The following is an 18,663-nucleotide window of genomic DNA, read 5'->3' as shown; positions in this document are numbered from 1 at the left end:
GGTGGACAGCCATTTTCAGGTCTCTCCAGAGATGCTCAATTTTTTAAGTCAGGGTTCTGGCTAGGCCATTTAAGAAGTCACAGAGTTGTTCCGAAGCTAATCCTTCGTTATTTTTCTCGGAAGGTGAACCTTCAGCCCAGTCTGAGGTCCTGAGCGCTCTGAAGAAAGTATTCGTCCAGGATATTCCTGTACTTGGCCGCATTCATCTTTACTTCGATTGCAACCAGTCTTCCTGTCCCTGCAGCTGAAAAACACCCCCACAGCATGATGCTGCCACCACCATGCTTCACTGTTGGGACTGTATTGGACAGGTGATGAGCAGTGCCTGGTTTTCTCCACACATACCGCTTTAGAATCAAGGCCAAAAAGTTCTATCTTGGTCTCATCAGACCAGAGAATCTTATTTCTCAACATCTTGGAGTCCTTCAGGTGTTTTTTTTTTTTTTTTTTAGCAAACTCCATGCGGGCTTTCATGTGGCTTGCACTGAGGAGAGGCTTCCGTCGGGCCACTCTGCCATAAAGTCCCGACTGGTGAAGGGCTGCAGTGATGGTTGACTTTCTCAAACTTTCTCCCATCTCCAGACTGCATATCTGGAGCTTAGCCACAGTGATCTTTGGGTTCTTCTTTACCTCTCTCACCAAGGCTCTTCTCCCCCGATTGCTCAGTTTGGCCGGACAGCCAGCTCTGGGAAGGGTTCTGGTCATCCCAAACGTCTCCCATTTAAGGATTATGGAGGCCACTGTGCTCTTAGGAACCTTAAATGCGGCATAATTATTTTTTGGAACCTTTGGCAGATCTGTACCTTGCCACAATTCTGTCTCTGAGCTCTTCTTGATGTTGTTATTTTTAGCACCACGGGCCCTTGAGTACTGTAATTTCAAGCCACTGTATGTCTTGCGCATATTGAAGAATTGACAATAAAAGCACCTAGTACCTTACCGTATACCATGCAGCAAAAAACTGTAAAATGATTGTACTTTAATTAAATATAGGTTCCAATGCATCATGGGATTTTGGTTGATGTCACACTATAAAAAGAGTTAGTATATATTTTTTTTAAATCAATGTTTTTATTCATTGTGGTGCTGATGAGTCACACAAGGAAAATGGGAGCTCTTTTGTCGTGCAGAATAAGCAGGCCAAATCGAGTAGTCACAAAGAAGTTCTAATGCAGTCGATAAATCACCAGGTAACGATTAGCATAGCTTCACTTAGCATATAGCTGGACAGGATGTCACTCTATCACACGAGCCACAGCAGGTTTTCAGGAAAACGAAGTACAACATAAATGTAACGCGAGAGTTAAATAAGACACACATTCAACGAACTACGGATAGCATAAAGACATTATTCATGTTACGTTAATCCTGATCATTCATGAACATTAAGGTTTAACGTCTTTATTATGGCAACAGTTCAACATTTCATGGCGCAATGCATGCTGGGAGCCACACGGTTTCTGCTTCAAAATAAAGTAACTGTGTGACGTCAAGCAAAATCCCATAATGCAGTGTGAACTGTAGTTAATTACTGTGTAACCACTTTAAAGTATTGTATTGTATGGTATGTGATAACTGTAGAATTTACAGGAATGTCTGTCAGTGTACTAATCTCCATCTGCAGCTATTTGGTTTCCAGTTGAGTGGGCTGCTGCATTATGGACTGTTACTCACTTTTCCAGAAGAGCACATTGAGCAAACCAAGAAGTGAAACCAAACTGGAGAGAAAGCATGAACTTGGAATCAAAACAGAATGTCAAGAAAGAAACATTTAGCACCATATACTACTTGTATTGTTTCTTTTATCTGATAGAAATGTGACAGGTAGATATGTTTATTTTTATTACAATACTATACGAATCCAAATGATATCCAAAGAACTCCTACCTACGCTCCTCTTTCGAAGTTATGTGCCGCCATTCTTGAGAAGCCTTTCCTATCAGTGTGTGTGTGTGTGTGTTGACGGGCTGTCCCCCCGCTTCACTTCACATCTGGCCCGACAGATGTTGCTTGCTCGTCGTCGTGCTTCCGCGCTGTCATTGTTTCCGCTTCCAGCTCAGAGAGGCTCGTCCATTCGTTCTCCGTTTGAGCCTCGGCGCGGCCGAAGCTCTTCGTCGCAACTTTGACTTTTTCGCCCCAAGTCTGTTCTTTTGTTTCCGCCATGGGAGACATCGAAGCTCCCGCCGCGAGGCAGCCGAGCCGCAGCGTGCTGCAGTCGGTCCTCCCAAGCAGAGAGTTCGCCTCCTCCAGGAAAGGAATGCTGCTCATCGCTGAAGTGGTAGGAAACGTTTCTTTCACAAGATATCGTCCAATGTCTAATATAGTAATATAACAAATATCGCCAAATCTGTCGTGCTTCAACCCAACTTTAACTCAACTCTTCGAGTGTCTGCTTCAATGTCGGTCAGTCTGTTTCCATTAAAGTGGCACTAAGCAGGCCCCAAAAAATGGCACGGACAGTAATTTCGACACACCACAGAGAAGAGACATGTTAACAAGCCTGCCAAATTTCAATGAATAAAACAAATCGCTAGGTATATACAATCAGGTTTCAAAAGTTGAATAATAAAGCTCTCAGATGTTGTGGGCGTGTCGAATGGATGCGCCAAAAGGAATCAAACATACTGGGGGGGCGATAGCTTATATGATGTAAAACTTCAAAAATGAATGGTTATTGTGGACTATGATCAGAACAATTAGCACACAAGTCAACTTACCCTCGTTTTTGGTGGCATAATGTCACTGCCGAACACGCCACCTAACGACAGCGGGACGGTAGGAGGAAGCCCAAGTAGGGAGACAGACTGCCCCATTCACTAGTATCAAGTTACCCATGTTGTCTCTGGTGAAAGTTTACAAAACTATCTGTAAAATGCGCACTGTAAAATCGGCTGGTGGTGTTGATGTTCAGCTCGCCAACTACGTGTATTTTTAAAAACTCATTCACTGCCATTGACGGCTGTTGAATTCAAATATCCATGTTAACACGGAGGCCTGGCAGTGAATGTTAAAGTCAATCCATCACATTTTTATTTCCTCATTTTTTTTAGGAGCTTAAAAAAACGTCATCGAGCTATTCTGTAAATTGAGGCATCCAGCGATGACGCACTTTCAGGGTGTAGCCATTGTTAGCTTGCTAACTGCACCCTGGAGTGGTAAATGGGGCTTGTTATGGAAGCTAAGCACAGCTAACTCAAATGAGCAGCCAAACGAAATGACATCACTTTGTCCTTATATAGTGGGCAAGGGAACTTGCGCTAGAAAGTATACGCCCCAGCCCTGTGATGTCACAGGGCTGTGTTTTAGCCCAGCCCACAAAATCAGGAAACTTCAAATGGTGAAAAAGATGCTTAAGCTACAGTAATTTAGCACTATATTGTTATACGTCTTTGCATATGTTTTCCGCATTTATCTTCAAACATATTTAATGTATTTAGAAAGAAAACACGGATATCTGCTTCAAGCCATTTTAATGACGGGAGGAGCGGCAAAGGTTAAAAACAAATTAGGGGCTACATTCCCAAGGTTTGAAATAAACCTTTTTCTTTTTTTTAATCATCACAGCTCTCTTAACCCTGGTCTCCTCCTGTGTTTGTTTCTTTGAAGCGCCAAGAATTTTCATGTCAATATGACCTCATTCATCATTACCATTAAAAATGTATTTTAAATAAATAATACACACGCAGTAATTAAAAGTACAGTACAAAAGCACGGCTGATTTATTTCTATTTTTTTTTAAATGTTTTGTTATACATTTTTAACTTTCAGTACGGGGGTGAGCACGTCTGCCTCACAGTTATAAGCTTCAAGGTTTGGACTTTAGTTCCATTCTTCCTATGTGGAATTTGCATGTTCGTCCCGGGCTTGTGTGGGTTTTCTCCTGGTACTCCAGCTTCCATACGCATTCTAAAAACATGCATGTTATTCCATCCATTCTCTGTCTATCATCAAAAAGGTTGCGGGTGTGATGGAGCCTATCCCAGCAGACTTTTGGGCAAGAGGCATGGTGCACCCTGAACTGGTCACCAGCAACAGGGCACATATAAACAAACAACCATTCTCCTACAAACAATTTAAAGTCTTCAATGAAACTACAAAGCATGTTTTTGGAATGCAGGAGGAAAGCGGAGTACCCAGAGAAAACCCACACAGACACGGGGAGAAACTCCACACTGAGAGCCCGGATTTTAACCTTCAAATGCATGTTACTGGATACTCTAAATTATGTGAGTGTGAATGATTATCAATGTCTATATGCCCTTTAATTGACAGGCGACCAGTCCAGGGTGTACCCCACGGTCCCACCTCTCGCCCTTAGTCAATTGAGATAGGCTATAGCTCACACAGGGCCCAAATGAGGACAAGCAGAATAGAAAATAGATAAATGGATCATCAAAAGGAGTACTAAAACAAAAACAGTCATTTGTTTTCCATTTTTATATTATTATATATAATTTGGAATGTTTTGTTTCTAAACTTTGCAACATGTCAATTTGACCCACAACACAACAACAGTGTTAAAAGTGGCTCCAACTCACCATTGTGCTCCCTGCTGGATTTCATCAGACTGAAGGATGCTTTCATTATATTGTCACCCTTTCCTGATTATTTTTGAAAAGCAAACAGTTAGCACCTAAGTAACCTTTTTTTTATAGGCACAATCCACGAGCTGAATGAGAATCATCTTTATTGGCAAAGTGTGTTAAAACTTTCAAGAAATTGGTTGGTTGCACTCCAGCGGTAGAAAACATTAAACACTGTAAGAACAAAAGTATTGAGAAACCGCCAGTGGTTATGAATGAAGAAATCAAGCCTCTGCAGCTTAAAGCTTTCCACTATTTTTTGAAAGACATTCTCCAAGGTTATGGCGTTTGTGAGGTCGGAAGTAAATGATAATGGACGAGGGGGGCCTGGTACATCATGCCTATATAGCATAATTATTTACATTTAGGGAGAATTACAGATAAATGGTGAGAAATGCCATTGTAGATACTGAAAAACAAATACAATGTGGAGTATATTGCTGATTATTAAATTCATAAAATCAAAGCAAACCCCATATACCTCTAGTGGTTGTGAATAGTACACATGGGGTGTCCTCGGATATGACTAATGTAGTTATGGTTTAAAAGTGTTTTTCATGCATGTATTTACTATAGTTCTGACTTTACCACTGAATTAGCATTGGTTATTGATGGACTAAAATACATTTTGACTTACATACATGCTTATGCATGACATTTGTGTGTATTGTGTCCATCCATCCATTTTCTGTATCACTTATCCTCACTAAGGTCACGGGTGTGCTGGCATCTATCCCAGCTGACTTTGGGCGAGAGGGAGGGTACAGCCTGAACTGGTCGCCAGCCAGTTGCAGGGAACATATAAACAAACAACCATTCACACTCACATTAACACTTACGGTCAATTTAGTCTTCATCCATCCATCCATCCATTTTCTGTACCGCTTATCCTCACTAGGGTCGCGGGCGTGCTGGAGCCTATACCAGCTATTTTCGGGCGAGAGGCAGAGTACACCCTGAACCGGTCATCAGCCAATCGCAGGGCACATAGAAACAAACCTTCCGCACTCACATTCACACCTACGGGCAATTTCAAGTCTTCAGTTAACCTACCACGCATGTTTTTGGGATGTGGGAAGAAACCGGAGTACCCGGCGAAAACCCACACAGGCACGGGAAGAACATGCAAACTCCACACAGGTGGGGCCGGGATTTGAACCCCGGTCCTCAGAACTGTGAGGTAGATGTGCTAACCAGTCGGCCACCGTGCGGCTTAGAGTCTTCAATGAACCTAAAATGCATATTTTTGGAATGCAGGAGAAAACCAGAGTACCTGAAGAACACTCACACAGGCACCTGCAGACATACAAACTCCACACAGGAAGGCCGGATTTGAACCCTGTACCTCAGAACAGTGAGGTGGATGTGCTAACCAGTCGGCCACCATGCCACCTTATTGCATATACTGTAGTGTGTGACAAATTGTTCTTTTTTTTACTCCTCCATTGATGTGACTCCTCAATATTATACCGAAGCTTCAAGAAAATCGTCAACGGAGCCATTTTGGGGGGCATTTGATCAGATCTCAAATAGGAATAGACTGATTATCGGCGCCGATGTTCGGCATTGTGATGCATAACAGCATCAGACTTTTTTCTAAAAAATCAGATGGCCGATAAGAGATCCATTTAAAACGGTGTAAACATCAGAGAACTATTTATTTATTTATTTATTTATGTATTTACTGAAACTAATCAAATGAGCAAATTATGGCTATTTTCAGTTTGGGATATTTACAGTTTTGTTTTGGCAGTGGGCAAATAAATCTGTTGGAAATATTATATGTTAAGGCTCAAACGTAACATAATTTACTGCCAGCAAACTAGACTTCAACAAGCTAGCTTTCTAACAAACAAAAACTAGCGTGGTTCACCCAAAGCATTGCAGCACTTTTGAAAAAAAAATAGCCAAAAATATACCTACCTATGAAAGGTTATTTTATTTTATTTATTTTTTGTCCTGTTCGGCTGTTAGGTCAAGCAGAATGGAAAATCTGTATACCTTTCATGCCGGAACAGTTTTACTGTGTCACAGTGGAGTTTTTAAGCTTCCGCTGTGGTATTATAATTGAGGTTTATTGAGAATCAGACTTGATCAGTCGAACAGAACAAAGTTTATAAAAGGGAGAGAGAAACAAAGACAACATACAAAGCACTAATTGTAGACAGGATGAGAGAAGTAAATCATTACATTATGTAGAACAATGAAACATTAAATATGAGTGTTGCATGGGGCTGTAGTGCTACACCCTGTGAGGGAAGGACTGGATAAGATAGAACAGGACAAGGACAGGAGAGGAAGCATGCAGGACAAGGGTCGTGAACCCGGCTGTACAACTGAAGTGTGGTGGCATTAATTATGTGAATTATAAAAGTCTACAGGACGAGAGTATAAGTGAGGGGATACACAAGCGATTTGCATATTCATGAGTTATTTGTCACAGTAAGTGCGTGACCCCACACCCAGTGAAAGAGTCCGAGGGGTGTGTGTATGCGGATACATGCAAGTGAATTGATACCGCTTTACATGCACAAAGACTGACAGAAGTGTCATGTAATTGCTGTGGCCGCACCGTGGCGGCTGGGGACCCCACCCAATCAATCGAGGGGCGGGAAAGGTTATTAACAGTTCAGAGTTCCCTTGTTGTGGTAGTACAACGTGTGTGCAACCGTACGCAGCACAATGTGCAGGCATCCTTGTAATTTTAGTTTCCAACCGTGCCGTCCACAAACATGGAATGCGCCAACACTTTGCCCCCACTAGCTTAGCGTCACCGTAGGCACGCGGCTCAAATTAGCTATGATGTCTACGATCAATGCGCTCAACTCGTTTACTTCCAGTTTCCGCTTTTTCGGCGTTATCCTTTTTACGAGCTGTTGTTAACTTGAGAAGGTTTAAGAGTTAAGGTAACGAGCTCATTTTTTCTTTTTTTAATGTAAGGACTGGAAAGTACAGATATGTGTTAAAAAAGTAAGGAGTAAAAGTAAAAAGTATCCAGAAAAATAAATACTCCAGTAAAGTACAGATACCTGAAAAATCTACTTAAGTACTTCCACAATGAGTGTGTACAAGTACTTTGTTACGTCCCTGTCTGCCTCAAATTCAATGTGGACTCTAAATTGTCTATATTTGTGAATGTGAGGGTGACCAGCGACCCTAATGAGGAAAAGCGTGATAGAAAATGGATGGATGCAAGAATAAGTCAAATCCACATTTGCTTGTCTTTCAGCATTGTGCAATACCAAGTTCATGTAGTTTTCTGTACTTATACCCGAGGCACACGTACAACAACTTCCTTGTGGGAAGGAAGGTTCTTTTCTCATCACACTGGTGTCATGTGACTTTCAGTCTCATGTTGGGTCATGGTCACATAGTGGTCATTCTCTTCCTCACAGTTACACTCTTCCATTCCACAATGTGTGGGCTGCAGCGGTGTGCTCACTGAGTGCATAACTCGACATCCACAACAGAGTCCCTTTACCCCTCGGTCTCCGCTCACTGTCATTTAGTTGAATACATTTGGGGTGTTGGGGGAAGGAAACATGGGATGGAAACTGCACCATGTAACTGATTAAGTCCAGTTTATGTGTGTGAAAAATAGTTTAGGCTGTTTTAACAGAAGAGACTTGACAGAACTTCTACATTAATTGTCCAAGATTAATCACTACCTGCAATTGGCTGCTACCTAAATGGAAGTCAATATTTAATATGTTGCCAAAATGAATCAAAAAGTGCACACTGACAGACTGGGAATGTTTTGATGCCTTATTAGAGATTGTTATCAACTTGCAGTCTGTCCAATGTGTGTGTCCTTGACTCCTTGCTGCATCTTTATTTGAATGGCTTCCAACTGTATTGCATGCTGAGTATATATCTGAAAAATGTGCACCGTAATGAGAGAAACACATCTTATAGTACATATTAGTCAGTTAGTATTATTTTTCCATCTGTGTCAAACAACTACTGTTTTACTGCAGTGCACATCAATTTAGTTTGGAATCAGTCCTTTTTTGGTGTGAACATAGAATAGGAGAATTCTGTTTCACCCATTAGGTTTGTGACTCATAGTTACCCTCACAGCTAGTTTTACGACCTTTTAGTACCTGCTCACTTATTCCATACCTTGTAAGTACAATCTGCTTGTCCATTATTATGATCTAAGAGTGCATTTTGCCTGGAGGCTCAGAGAAGTGTTTGTAATTTATACAACAAGAACATCAACTTGTACTGATGTGACGAGTCAAGTGTTTTATCCTCAGTACTCTTAAGAATGCCCATACTTTATTCTGCCCGAACAAACATTCGCTCATAATTATTGAGTTCAGTTTATGGTTCTACAGGTACTCTGACAATCCAAAAATATGCATGTTACATTCACTGAAAACTGTTAAATTGTTTATACAGTAGGTGTAAATTAAAATTATGACCAGGCCAGGGTGAACCCCACCTCTCACCCAAAGTCAGATGGGAAAGGTTGCAGCTCACCCGTGACCCTAATGAGGATAAGTACTATAGAAAATTATTGGATGGATGAATGGGTTCCCTGGAAGGCAGCATGGTGATTTCATGTTTAGGATGCCTGCCTTACAACTCTGTGGTTCAGAGTTCAACTCTCGGCTATGACAAGAGGTGGATAGAGTGGACAAATATTGTACTCAAGTAAGAGTACTGTTAGTTGACAATAATTTGACTCCAGTAAAAGTAAAAAGTAGTCCTCCAAAAAATTACTTAAGAGTCAAAAGTAAACAGTGAAAAAACTACTGAAGTACTGAGTAAATGGTGAGTAGCATTTTTTATGAGCATGAACATCATCCATCCATCCATTCATCCATTTTCTGAGCCGCTTCTCCTCACTAGGGTCGCAGGCGTGCTGGAGCCTATCCCAGCTGTCATCGGGCAGGAGGCAGGGTACACCCTGAACTGGTTGCCAGCCAATCGCAGGGCACATACAAACAAGCAACCATTCGCACTCACAGGCACACCTACGGGCAATTTTAGAGTGTCCAATTAATGCATGTTTTTGGGATGTGGGAGGAAACCAGAGTGCCCGGAGAAAACCCACGCAGGTACGGGGAGAACATGCAAACTCCACACAGGCGGGGCCGGGGATTGGACCCGGGTCCTCAGAACTGTGAAGCTGACGCTCTAACCAGTCGTCGACCGTGCCACCGAGCATGAACATCAATAAAATAAAAATAACAAAATAAAATGTGAATGTGCAAATCCTGATATTTCTGTGTGTGTGTGCGTGTGTACAGTGTGAGCGAGATTAGCACGTACCCCAAGAGATGCATGTTTTACAGTTACTTGTGATAAAATAGGGCTAATGTGGGCTAATATGCATAGCCAAAACAACAAAACATTTCCAATTTACGACAAGGTGTTTTCCCAAGTTAGAAGTGGGCTGAAATATCCACGTTTGGGCAGACAGTGCCAGACAAATACTACAATTCATGAAAGTTGTTTTTCTTTGTCTAACTGTAAACATGAGTCATGCGCCGTTGCCTTCAATGGTAACAGTGCCTTTCCCAACATGGTCACCACGTAGGCACGTCGATTAGCCGGGCTGGCTTATCTAGTGTTAATACCTATGCCCGGGAAACCCAGGGGAAGGGGTTGTGTGTGGTCATGTGACTTCATTGTGTCGTTTGATTGGTGAACTTAATCTTCACTAGCGCTTAAATTGGATTGGAGCAAACAGCGCCCAATGCAGAAGTCGAAGTCGTAGTCTAAACCGATAGGTCGCACACGAAATAGCTGAAAAATAAGCAATTATTGATACATAAAAGTAGCGAGCGACATTTAGAATATTGTAACGGAGAAAAAGTACAGTTTCTTCTTCACATAAACACTTGAGTAAAACTAAAATGTATGCAGTATAAAACTACTTTAAAAAGTACATCCATCCATCCATTTTCTGAACCGCTTATCCTAATTAGGGTCGCGGGCGTGCTGGAGCCTATCCCAGCTACCTTCGGGCGAGAGGCGGGGTACACCCTGAATTGGTCGCCAGCCAATTGCAGGGCACATTTAAACAAACAATGATTCGCACTCATATTCACACCTACGGGCAATCTAGAGTCTTCAATCAATTTATCCAAAATGCTACTTGAGTAAATGTAACGGAGTAAATGTAGCACAATACTACCCACCTCTCGCTACGACCTTCCAGGGTGGAGTTCGCATGCTCTCCTTGTGCTGGTGTGGTCTTCCTCCTGCATTTCAGAAACATGCATGTTAGGTTAAGTGAAAAGTCTAAATAGTTCAGTGGCATGACTGTGAACGTTTGTGTGTATATACGTTGCCTGCAATTGGATGAGGACCAGTTCCAGGTGTACTTTCGCCTAAACTTAGATGGGATAGGCTCCGGTTCATCCGTGATCCTAATAAGAACAAGCAGTATAGAAAATGGATGGATGCATGATTTTCCTGGAAATCTGGTCTCCCACCAGGAAGAGTTATCATCAGTGCACATTTTGCACTGATCTCTGTACTGCACTGCACAGCACGCTCCCACATTTATGCTGCATTCCAGAAAACTAGCAAGTTGGTCATTTCTGATTTCAGACAAGGAAAAGTGCACTGGGACAAAAGAGTCAAGGGAAATCAGTCTGTATTTATTGCTCATGTTCGTAGATACAAGCATTTATCACAAACTCTTCTGCATGGAAAACTGTGTGAAACCATTACTACTATCTGACCCTTGACAAAAATGAGTTCAACACCGCTGACAGTTAACACAAGTTATCCATCTCTTTATTTTCTTTTTTACTGGTCACCAACCGATTTCAGGGCACACAGAAAAACAACCATTGGCACTCACTTTCACTATAATGGGCAATTTAAGTTTTCACTTAACCTAACTGCATGTTTTGGAATGTGGCAAGCATGGGGAGGACACGCAAAATCCACACAGGAAGGCCTGAGCCAATATTCAAACCCCAAACCTCAGAACTGTGAGGCAGATGACATACTAACCACTATGCTGCTCAACAAGAGTTATTTTCAATAAATTCATGAATACAAATAATTCAAGTAAATTACAGTGCCTATGTGTTGGTACATTTGACTCAATTTTTTCACTTTGCCTTGAGTGATCTGCAGTACATATACTGTACATATTTCTGTTTGGCAGAGGGGATTGGATACTCATTGCTTATATATGAAATTTTTAGCAACTGTTACCGCTTTGTGTTTTGTTTGAGTATTTGCGCCTGGAAGTGAAAGAAAGAGGGATTTAGTGTAGCAGTCAATAAACATTGTCTGTTCACAGCTGTATCTCCTTACAGGAAATAGGCCTGGAGCCGTGGGTGGATAAGGTCTCACTCTTGGGGAAGGCACTTTGCTTCGAAAGGCGATGCTTAGAGACAATCAAAAGTGGAATCAACCTACTTGTGCTAAATAGTACTTGACTAAATAGTGCTGTGAATTACTACTGGCCACAAGCCAGATCTGGTTGCCAGATGTCTCCCTGTATGTGCTGTACATATGGACATTGGAATTCAGATGGCTGGTTGGTGGAGTATTCAAGAAAGAAAAAGAGACAAAAAAGGTGGTGGGAGGCTAAAAGATAGCGATCCATGTCAGGAAATAAACAGACTGCTTGTGGAAAGTGACACTATAAAAAAACAAACCTCAGAAAAGGAGATGTTTTGAAAAAAATGCAACAGATGAGATTTATTCAGGCAAAGAGGGATTTGATTCTTTGTTCTTCTTTATGAAAGCGTATCCTGTGTGTGTTGCTTTTGTCTTCCATTTCTCATGAACATCTCCATGTGTCTGTAGGCGCTGTCCTTCGTAGACTTTGTGTGCTTCGCTGCATCCATGGCAGCTGCCTTTGTGACAGTCCCACTGCTGGAGTTCCTGGCTGCTCTCTTCCTGCTCTTTGCCTACTCTACCAAATTCAACGAGAGGTTTAAAGGTTTCATATGGCCTCTCATGGTAAGAGGATCGTCCCAGATCACATTTACATACTTTTGGACTGTTCTGAAACAAGAAAGGGGCAGCGTGGTGTAGGGTTGGGCATCGTTTGAATTTGAGCGATTCCGGTCCCGATTCCGGTTCCTCGTTTCGATTCCGATTCCAAACGATTCTCGATTCCGATTCTTTTTCGGGGTTGGGTCAAAAAAGTTTGCATGGTTTAAATAAAGGGTGTCCAAATTATGAACATCCATTTTCTTAGCAGTCCGCATCATAGACTAAAATGAGCATTTGACTCGGGCTTCTTTATAACCAGTATTAATATCAAACCCATGAACTAATAGGCAACTAAACCCATTGACTTAATATTTATTAATTAATGCTTCAGCTAAAAGTTAAATATAACATTGTTAAAATGAGGATAAAGCGGTACAGAAAATGGATGGATAAAATAGTTATTTGGAACTGTTTTATCACGTCAAATGGTTTATATGTGCAGGTTTTAACTTGACTTCCTGTTTTAAGCTTGCAGCCTTTTATTTTGAACGGTACGCACCCAGCATTTTTGCATGAAAAGTAACTTCACACGACACCGGTGAGCTATAAAACGTTGATTCCTTTCTCTACCCACCAATGAGCCACAAGGTTCGTGTTTGTGATACTGCGAGACTTTTATGTGAATTTTCTCCCAAATCATTGTGATGTAAAGTTGCTACGGTGAAGTTCCAGCTCAATGTTAAGTCATCGGTTCTTACGTTGGTTTGAAGACTAAAATAAATGCGAACGGCCATAAGTGCAAAAGTGCAACCAACCATTTACCTTGTTAGCTGTCTCAATGTTGGCATTGACGTATTTTATTGTTTCACTCACCCAATTGACTGAGCATTGACTTCACTGAAGCTTCGCGCGGTGTATGCTGAGGCTCAGAGCGGGAGGGAGCACGTCAGACGCGACACATTGTGAAAGCCTCTTTTACACAATATAATCTTTTTCCAAGTGTTGCACTGAGGCCACCGGTCATTCATTTTAACAAAGTTAAGACACAATTTTGTTCGCCGCCACCGTTGGGCAAAAGCACGTCTTCGTGCGCATTCTTCGTTGGTTTTCGCCACTCTTTTCTTCGGGGTTGGCGAACTAGGCATTGAAACTGGAAACCGAAATTTTGAAATTTTAACGATTCCGCGAGAACGGGAACATTATTCCCGGTTCCAGTCGGTTCTCGATTTTTGATGCCCAACCCTAGTGTGGTGTATGTTTTTCCTGATAATAGGTGTGTTTCTCTTTTCCTCTTTCAAGGATTTCATGAGATGTGTGACTGCTGCCATCATTTTCTTCATCATTTCCATAATTGCAGTATCCAAATATGTGGATGGTTCCTCCAAAGCTGCCGGGGTAAAGTTGAGAGCTTGACCACTTCAATCATTTAGCATGACCATTATTTACCTCTTATTAATCCCACACGTATTTGTTCTATTGAAATACCCATGTCCTTATTTCAATTTCTTCTGAAATCCTCCTCACAGGTTTTTGGCTTCATTGCTACTATTGCATTTGCTTTAGATTTTTATCTAATTTTTAATGAGCTCGCCAATTTCCTGAAGCAAGGTGGAGAGACCACTGAGGAGCCTTCCAGACAGCAAGGTAGTGGTCCACAACTATCAGCATCCAATATTTGTACATCTAAAATAATACCGGCACATAGGAATACATATTTTTTGTATAGCACTTACAAAAATTGTAGGTTCCTGTTGAATGAGGCCCTAGCTTGATGCCCTAAAACTATATACATCTTTGTACAGGCCCATAGTTTACCTCAAAATTGAAACAATGTGACAAACATTATTCCAGGACAATAAATAATGAGGTGGATAAAGAGAAAGTAAAAGAGAGGTTTAAAAAAAAACAAAAACCTGTGGCTTCACTCCATGCTGGCCAGACCAAATGGCAATAATAAAGGCAATCAAATACATATATAAGAAGGCTCAAATATGATGATATATATGTAATTTCAAACCTTTGAAATTATCCACACACATTTTAAGTGCAATGAATTAACTATTAACCTATTACTTATCTACTATTACCAGTTAAATTAATATGAATGTAAATACTGTAGACCTTTTTTTATAAGAATAAACACAAACCCACTTTTAATATATACATATAAATTATTATCAAATATTTACTTAAATGTTATTTATGGGCACGGTGGACGACTGGTTAGGGCGTCTGCTTCACAGTTCTGAGGACCGGGGGTCAATCCCCGGCCCCGCCTGTGTGGAGTTTGCGTGTTCTCCCCGTGCCTGGGTGGGTTTTCTCCGGGCACTCCGGTTTCCTCCCACATCCCAAAAACATGCGTGGTAGGTTGATTGAAGACTCTAAAATTGCCCGTAGGTGTGAATGTGAGTGTGGATGGTTGTTTGTTTGTATGTGCCCTGCGATTGGCTGGCAACCAGTTCAGGGTGTACCCCGCCTCCTGGCCGAAGATAGCTGGGATAGGCGACAGCACTCCCGCGACCCTAGTGAGGAGAAGCGGCTCAGAAAATGGATGGATGGATGTTATTTATGATTCTACAAAAATACTCAAAGATGCTTACTAGAGAAACACATTTAAAAAGTAAAAAAGAGCAATTATTATCTTATACAAAGAAGGGCTGCCCGCCTTTTACCGATAGATTTTAGATAGATAGATAGATACCATTTTTAATGGTATAGTTGAAGGAAGGTGCTCTTAATCAAGCTTTTGGTCCATATTAACACAAGAGCACCACATCCACATTGGGAATATGCAATTCCAGCACATCCCAAAGATGATGTATTGACACATCTTTACAATGAAGTTTTTAATAGGGAAAAACATTGAAAAATATTCAATCATTTTTAGTTCTTCGAATGTCACCCAGCCTGAATCATTGACCCGGCAGCATGTTCACATACACCAAATTCATATGCATTTAAAGTGCACAAGTGTATCTATCAACCATCCATTTTCTGTACCGCTTCTCCTCACTAGGGTCACGGGCATGCTGGAGCCTATCCCAGCTATCTTCGGGCGAGAGGCGGGGTACACCCTGAACTAGTTGCCAGGCAATCGCAGGGCACATATAAACAAACAACCATTCGCACTCACATTCACACCTACGAGCAATTTACAGTCTTCAATTAACCTACCATGCATGTTTTTTGGGATGTGGGAGGAAACCGTTGTGAAAAGCCACGCAGGCACGGGGGAGAATATGCAAACTCCACACAGGCGAGGCCAGGATTTTAACCCCAGTCCTTAGAACTGTGAGGCAGATGTGGTAACCAGTCGGCTGCTGTGTATCTAACATTTGTTTTATATATTTGTTTAAGCACTGCTGCAGGGGCACTCAGGCTTGTTACCCCAGATACATTCCTTTGTTGTTTTGGAAGTGTGTATGGGTCATGCATCCTGTATTCAGTTTGCGTGCATGTACTCTATCTTTAAATTGGCAGACAAAATGTCTGTGGACATTTGAGTTCAGTTAGCTGAGTTTCACAGTTGAACTTGCATGTTTTGGATCTTGAGCAGATCCGTTTGTTCTTGAAGCCACTTTGACAGTCCATAAAACTTTCTCCCCAGATTTTTTTAGACTCATCTCTGTCCTTTTGAACAAATTCCAGCCTGGCCTTCTTTTTCTTCTTGCAAATGAGTGAGTGCTTTGCATATTTTAGTGGAGCAGCTGTACCCTTGTTCATGTTCATGACCTTCACTCCTTCCTTCTGGAGGTTGTTGCCACAAAAAGTTTTTTTTAGGGAATTTCTTTATAGTTCTGAAATATTTCTTTCCACAACAGATGTTGATTCCTTGGTCTACCTGTTCAAAGTCAAGCACACCAGTAGTTTATTTCTTCTTTAAGAGATTCCAAATGCTATTCTCAGATAGATTTTCCATCTTCTCTCAGCTTCACAATTTTTGGTTTCTCACCAATAGAGAGCTCTATGATTTTCATTTTGATTACAGCTCTAAATGCATTCTTCACAGGCAAACTCTAAATCTGAAACTGTGCATATTTATTGTTTGAAAGTTGATTGTAAAAGCGGCATCAAAACACACCTGCCAGTCACATGTTCTAATACTTTTGCTTGTATGAACAATAAGTAGGTTCCAAGAAAAGGTGCTATCTTTCAAGTTGTGTAGCAGATGCAGATGATAATACCAGAAAATTGTAGCTGAAATTATGATCTCTTGTCTCATGTTCGTCTTTTGAACTAAAATTATTTTTGGGCCAACAGCTACAATAATGGAATTGCAAAATACCTTTGAAGAGGAGCATACAGTATATGTAAGAAAGGAAATCAATCAATAAGAAAATCAAAGGAACCTGTGCTTACAGTTTTAAATTTGAAAAAACAAACCAACTACTAAATACAACAAGCCTTGCACTTGTAACATTGTTGAATTACTTTTTCTTATTTATAAACTGCTAAACAAGCCCACATGGGGATGTGCCAATCATCCTGATGAAGGTATTTTTCTCTTCCAGATGAATTTTCAGACTCTGACTCGGACTGAGATCGTTCTCTCCTGCAGTTACCAATTACAACATTTCTAATAATCTACACCAGCAGGAGACAAGGCCTCAGCTGCTGCATGACACCTTACAAGGGTACATTCATACTGTGCGTCGAGGAAGTGACTAAATTTTCTTGAACAATTGGGATATTTTGGGGTAGTTGAGACCCAAACATGTAAATATGTGGTACGTAGATAATCCTGTCTGAATTCATCGGTCACACCAAAGAGCAGAGATGTCATTTTTTTTCCGTAAGAAAAAAAAACACCTTTACTGACCCTCTTGGTAAAATATGAAGCATAATGCTAAGTTACGTTTTGAACATTTGAAGGGTTACCAGTTGTTCTTCTATTTGATAAAAAAAAATACATTGGATTTCATCTCTTCATTCATCTTTAAATCTGCACGTTTTTTCCAAATTTGTATATCCACACTGAGAATGGCTTTCAATTGTTTTTAAAATTAAGTCTTTCTTTTAATAATAATCATAAAAGTGAATTTATAACAAAACATTCTTCTTAATATTAATTTAAATAGAAGTTTGGATCAATTAAGAAGTTAAATTTAAAATTTGAGTTCAACCATGTAACCCTATGTACAGACGTGATGCAGGTTGGCTGGTTTCAACCATTATACAATTATGCTTAACTTTACAAGGGTGTATTTTTGATTTGTTGACATCAATACTGTTGGTGTCATCTTTTCGGGTTGTTATGCTATGTTGTTTATGTCTCTGAAATGTCATGTTTGAGTGTGTGTGAATGTGAATTAATCTACTGTACCGTATGTGATCCTTTCAACACGTTTACATATTGGATAACAGTAAAGTGCAGCACTTATTAGTTTAGAAGAACTGCCAGTGCCTTCTGTTGCTTTTTTTTTGTACTGTATCTTTCAATTATTTACTTGTGCTTTTTGTGTCGTCCCTTATACTACCACTACTGAGGAATTAGAAGCACTAAAAAGCCACAGTGAATAGTTTCATAGCACCACAACAGTAATAACAGTGTTAACTCTACAGAAATTGTCACTTGTGGCCTTTGGTCAAGCGGAATTCATTTGTAGACTATAAATAACAAAATTATTGGAAGTAAGTATTATTTAAAACTTGTACTTGCAGCCAATACATTTCCACTGCAGTGTACTATCAATTGGAAATATTTTCCATGATTTGATACTGTGGCTTCAGTGTTAAAAAATGCAAAGATATTCCTACCTGTGTGTCCATCTCTATTGTATTTTGTCACTTGATGTCCTGTGAAAAACAGCAGTTATTTTTTTTTAACTAAAATAAAAGTTGCTTTGTGATCATTTATCAGTCATCAAACAAATTATGCAAATTGTGCACTGCACTTTTCGAATACCGAGTGACACTCATGCATTTTAGGAGACTTGCATCATCAGAAACACAATTGACATTTTATCAATTAATTTTCTATACCACTTGTCCATTATGGTCACGGGTGCATGCAGTATAGACAATCAGCCATTCACACTCACATTCACACCTATGGGCTATTTAGGGCTAAAATTTGAACTCTGGACCTGATCACTGTGAGTCAGCTTGGATAGGCTCCAGCAGGCCCATGACACTAATGAGGGTAAGCGGTACAGAAAATGAA

At 40.6% G+C, this 18,663-nt stretch overlaps 1 protein-coding gene across 1 annotated transcript; it reads left to right on the top strand.

Annotated features, from left to right (window-relative positions):
* The first annotated feature begins 1,866 nt into the window (after positions 1–1,866).
* Positions 1,867–18,356, top strand: LOC133472689 (CKLF-like MARVEL transmembrane domain-containing protein 3). The gene is made up of 5 exons (XM_061763874.1): positions 1,867–2,278; positions 12,369–12,524; positions 13,800–13,895; positions 14,027–14,144; positions 17,012–18,356. The coding sequence occupies exons 1-5, from the start codon at positions 2,162–2,164 to the stop codon at positions 17,038–17,040; spliced, it is 516 nt and encodes a 171-aa protein (XP_061619858.1). The 5' UTR covers positions 1,867–2,161; the 3' UTR covers positions 17,041–18,356.
* The last annotated feature ends 307 nt before the right edge of the window (positions 18,357–18,663 follow it).

Source organism: Phyllopteryx taeniolatus, chromosome 2, assembly GCF_024500385.1.
Source record: "Phyllopteryx taeniolatus isolate TA_2022b chromosome 2, UOR_Ptae_1.2, whole genome shotgun sequence".
In the NCBI taxonomy this organism is placed as follows: domain Eukaryota; kingdom Metazoa; phylum Chordata; class Actinopteri; order Syngnathiformes; family Syngnathidae; genus Phyllopteryx; species Phyllopteryx taeniolatus.
The sequence above is the reverse complement of the archived record's forward strand: the minus strand, read 5'-3'. Positions and strand labels throughout refer to the sequence as shown.

What these genes read in the sequence shown, in the direction of transcription:
- LOC133472689 (XM_061763874.1), top strand. Translation starts at nt 2,162, where the DNA reads ATGGGAGACATCGAAGCTCCCGCCGCGAGGCAGCCGAGCCGCAGCGTG. An exon ending in TGCTGCTCATCGCTGAAGTG is followed by an intron (nt 2,279 to 12,368) that starts GTAGGAAACGTT and finishes ATGTGTCTGTAG; the next exon opens with GCGCTGTCCTTCGTAGACTT. An exon ending in GTTTCATATGGCCTCTCATG is followed by an intron (nt 12,525 to 13,799) that starts GTAAGAGGATCG and finishes TCCTCTTTCAAG; the next exon opens with GATTTCATGAGATGTGTGAC.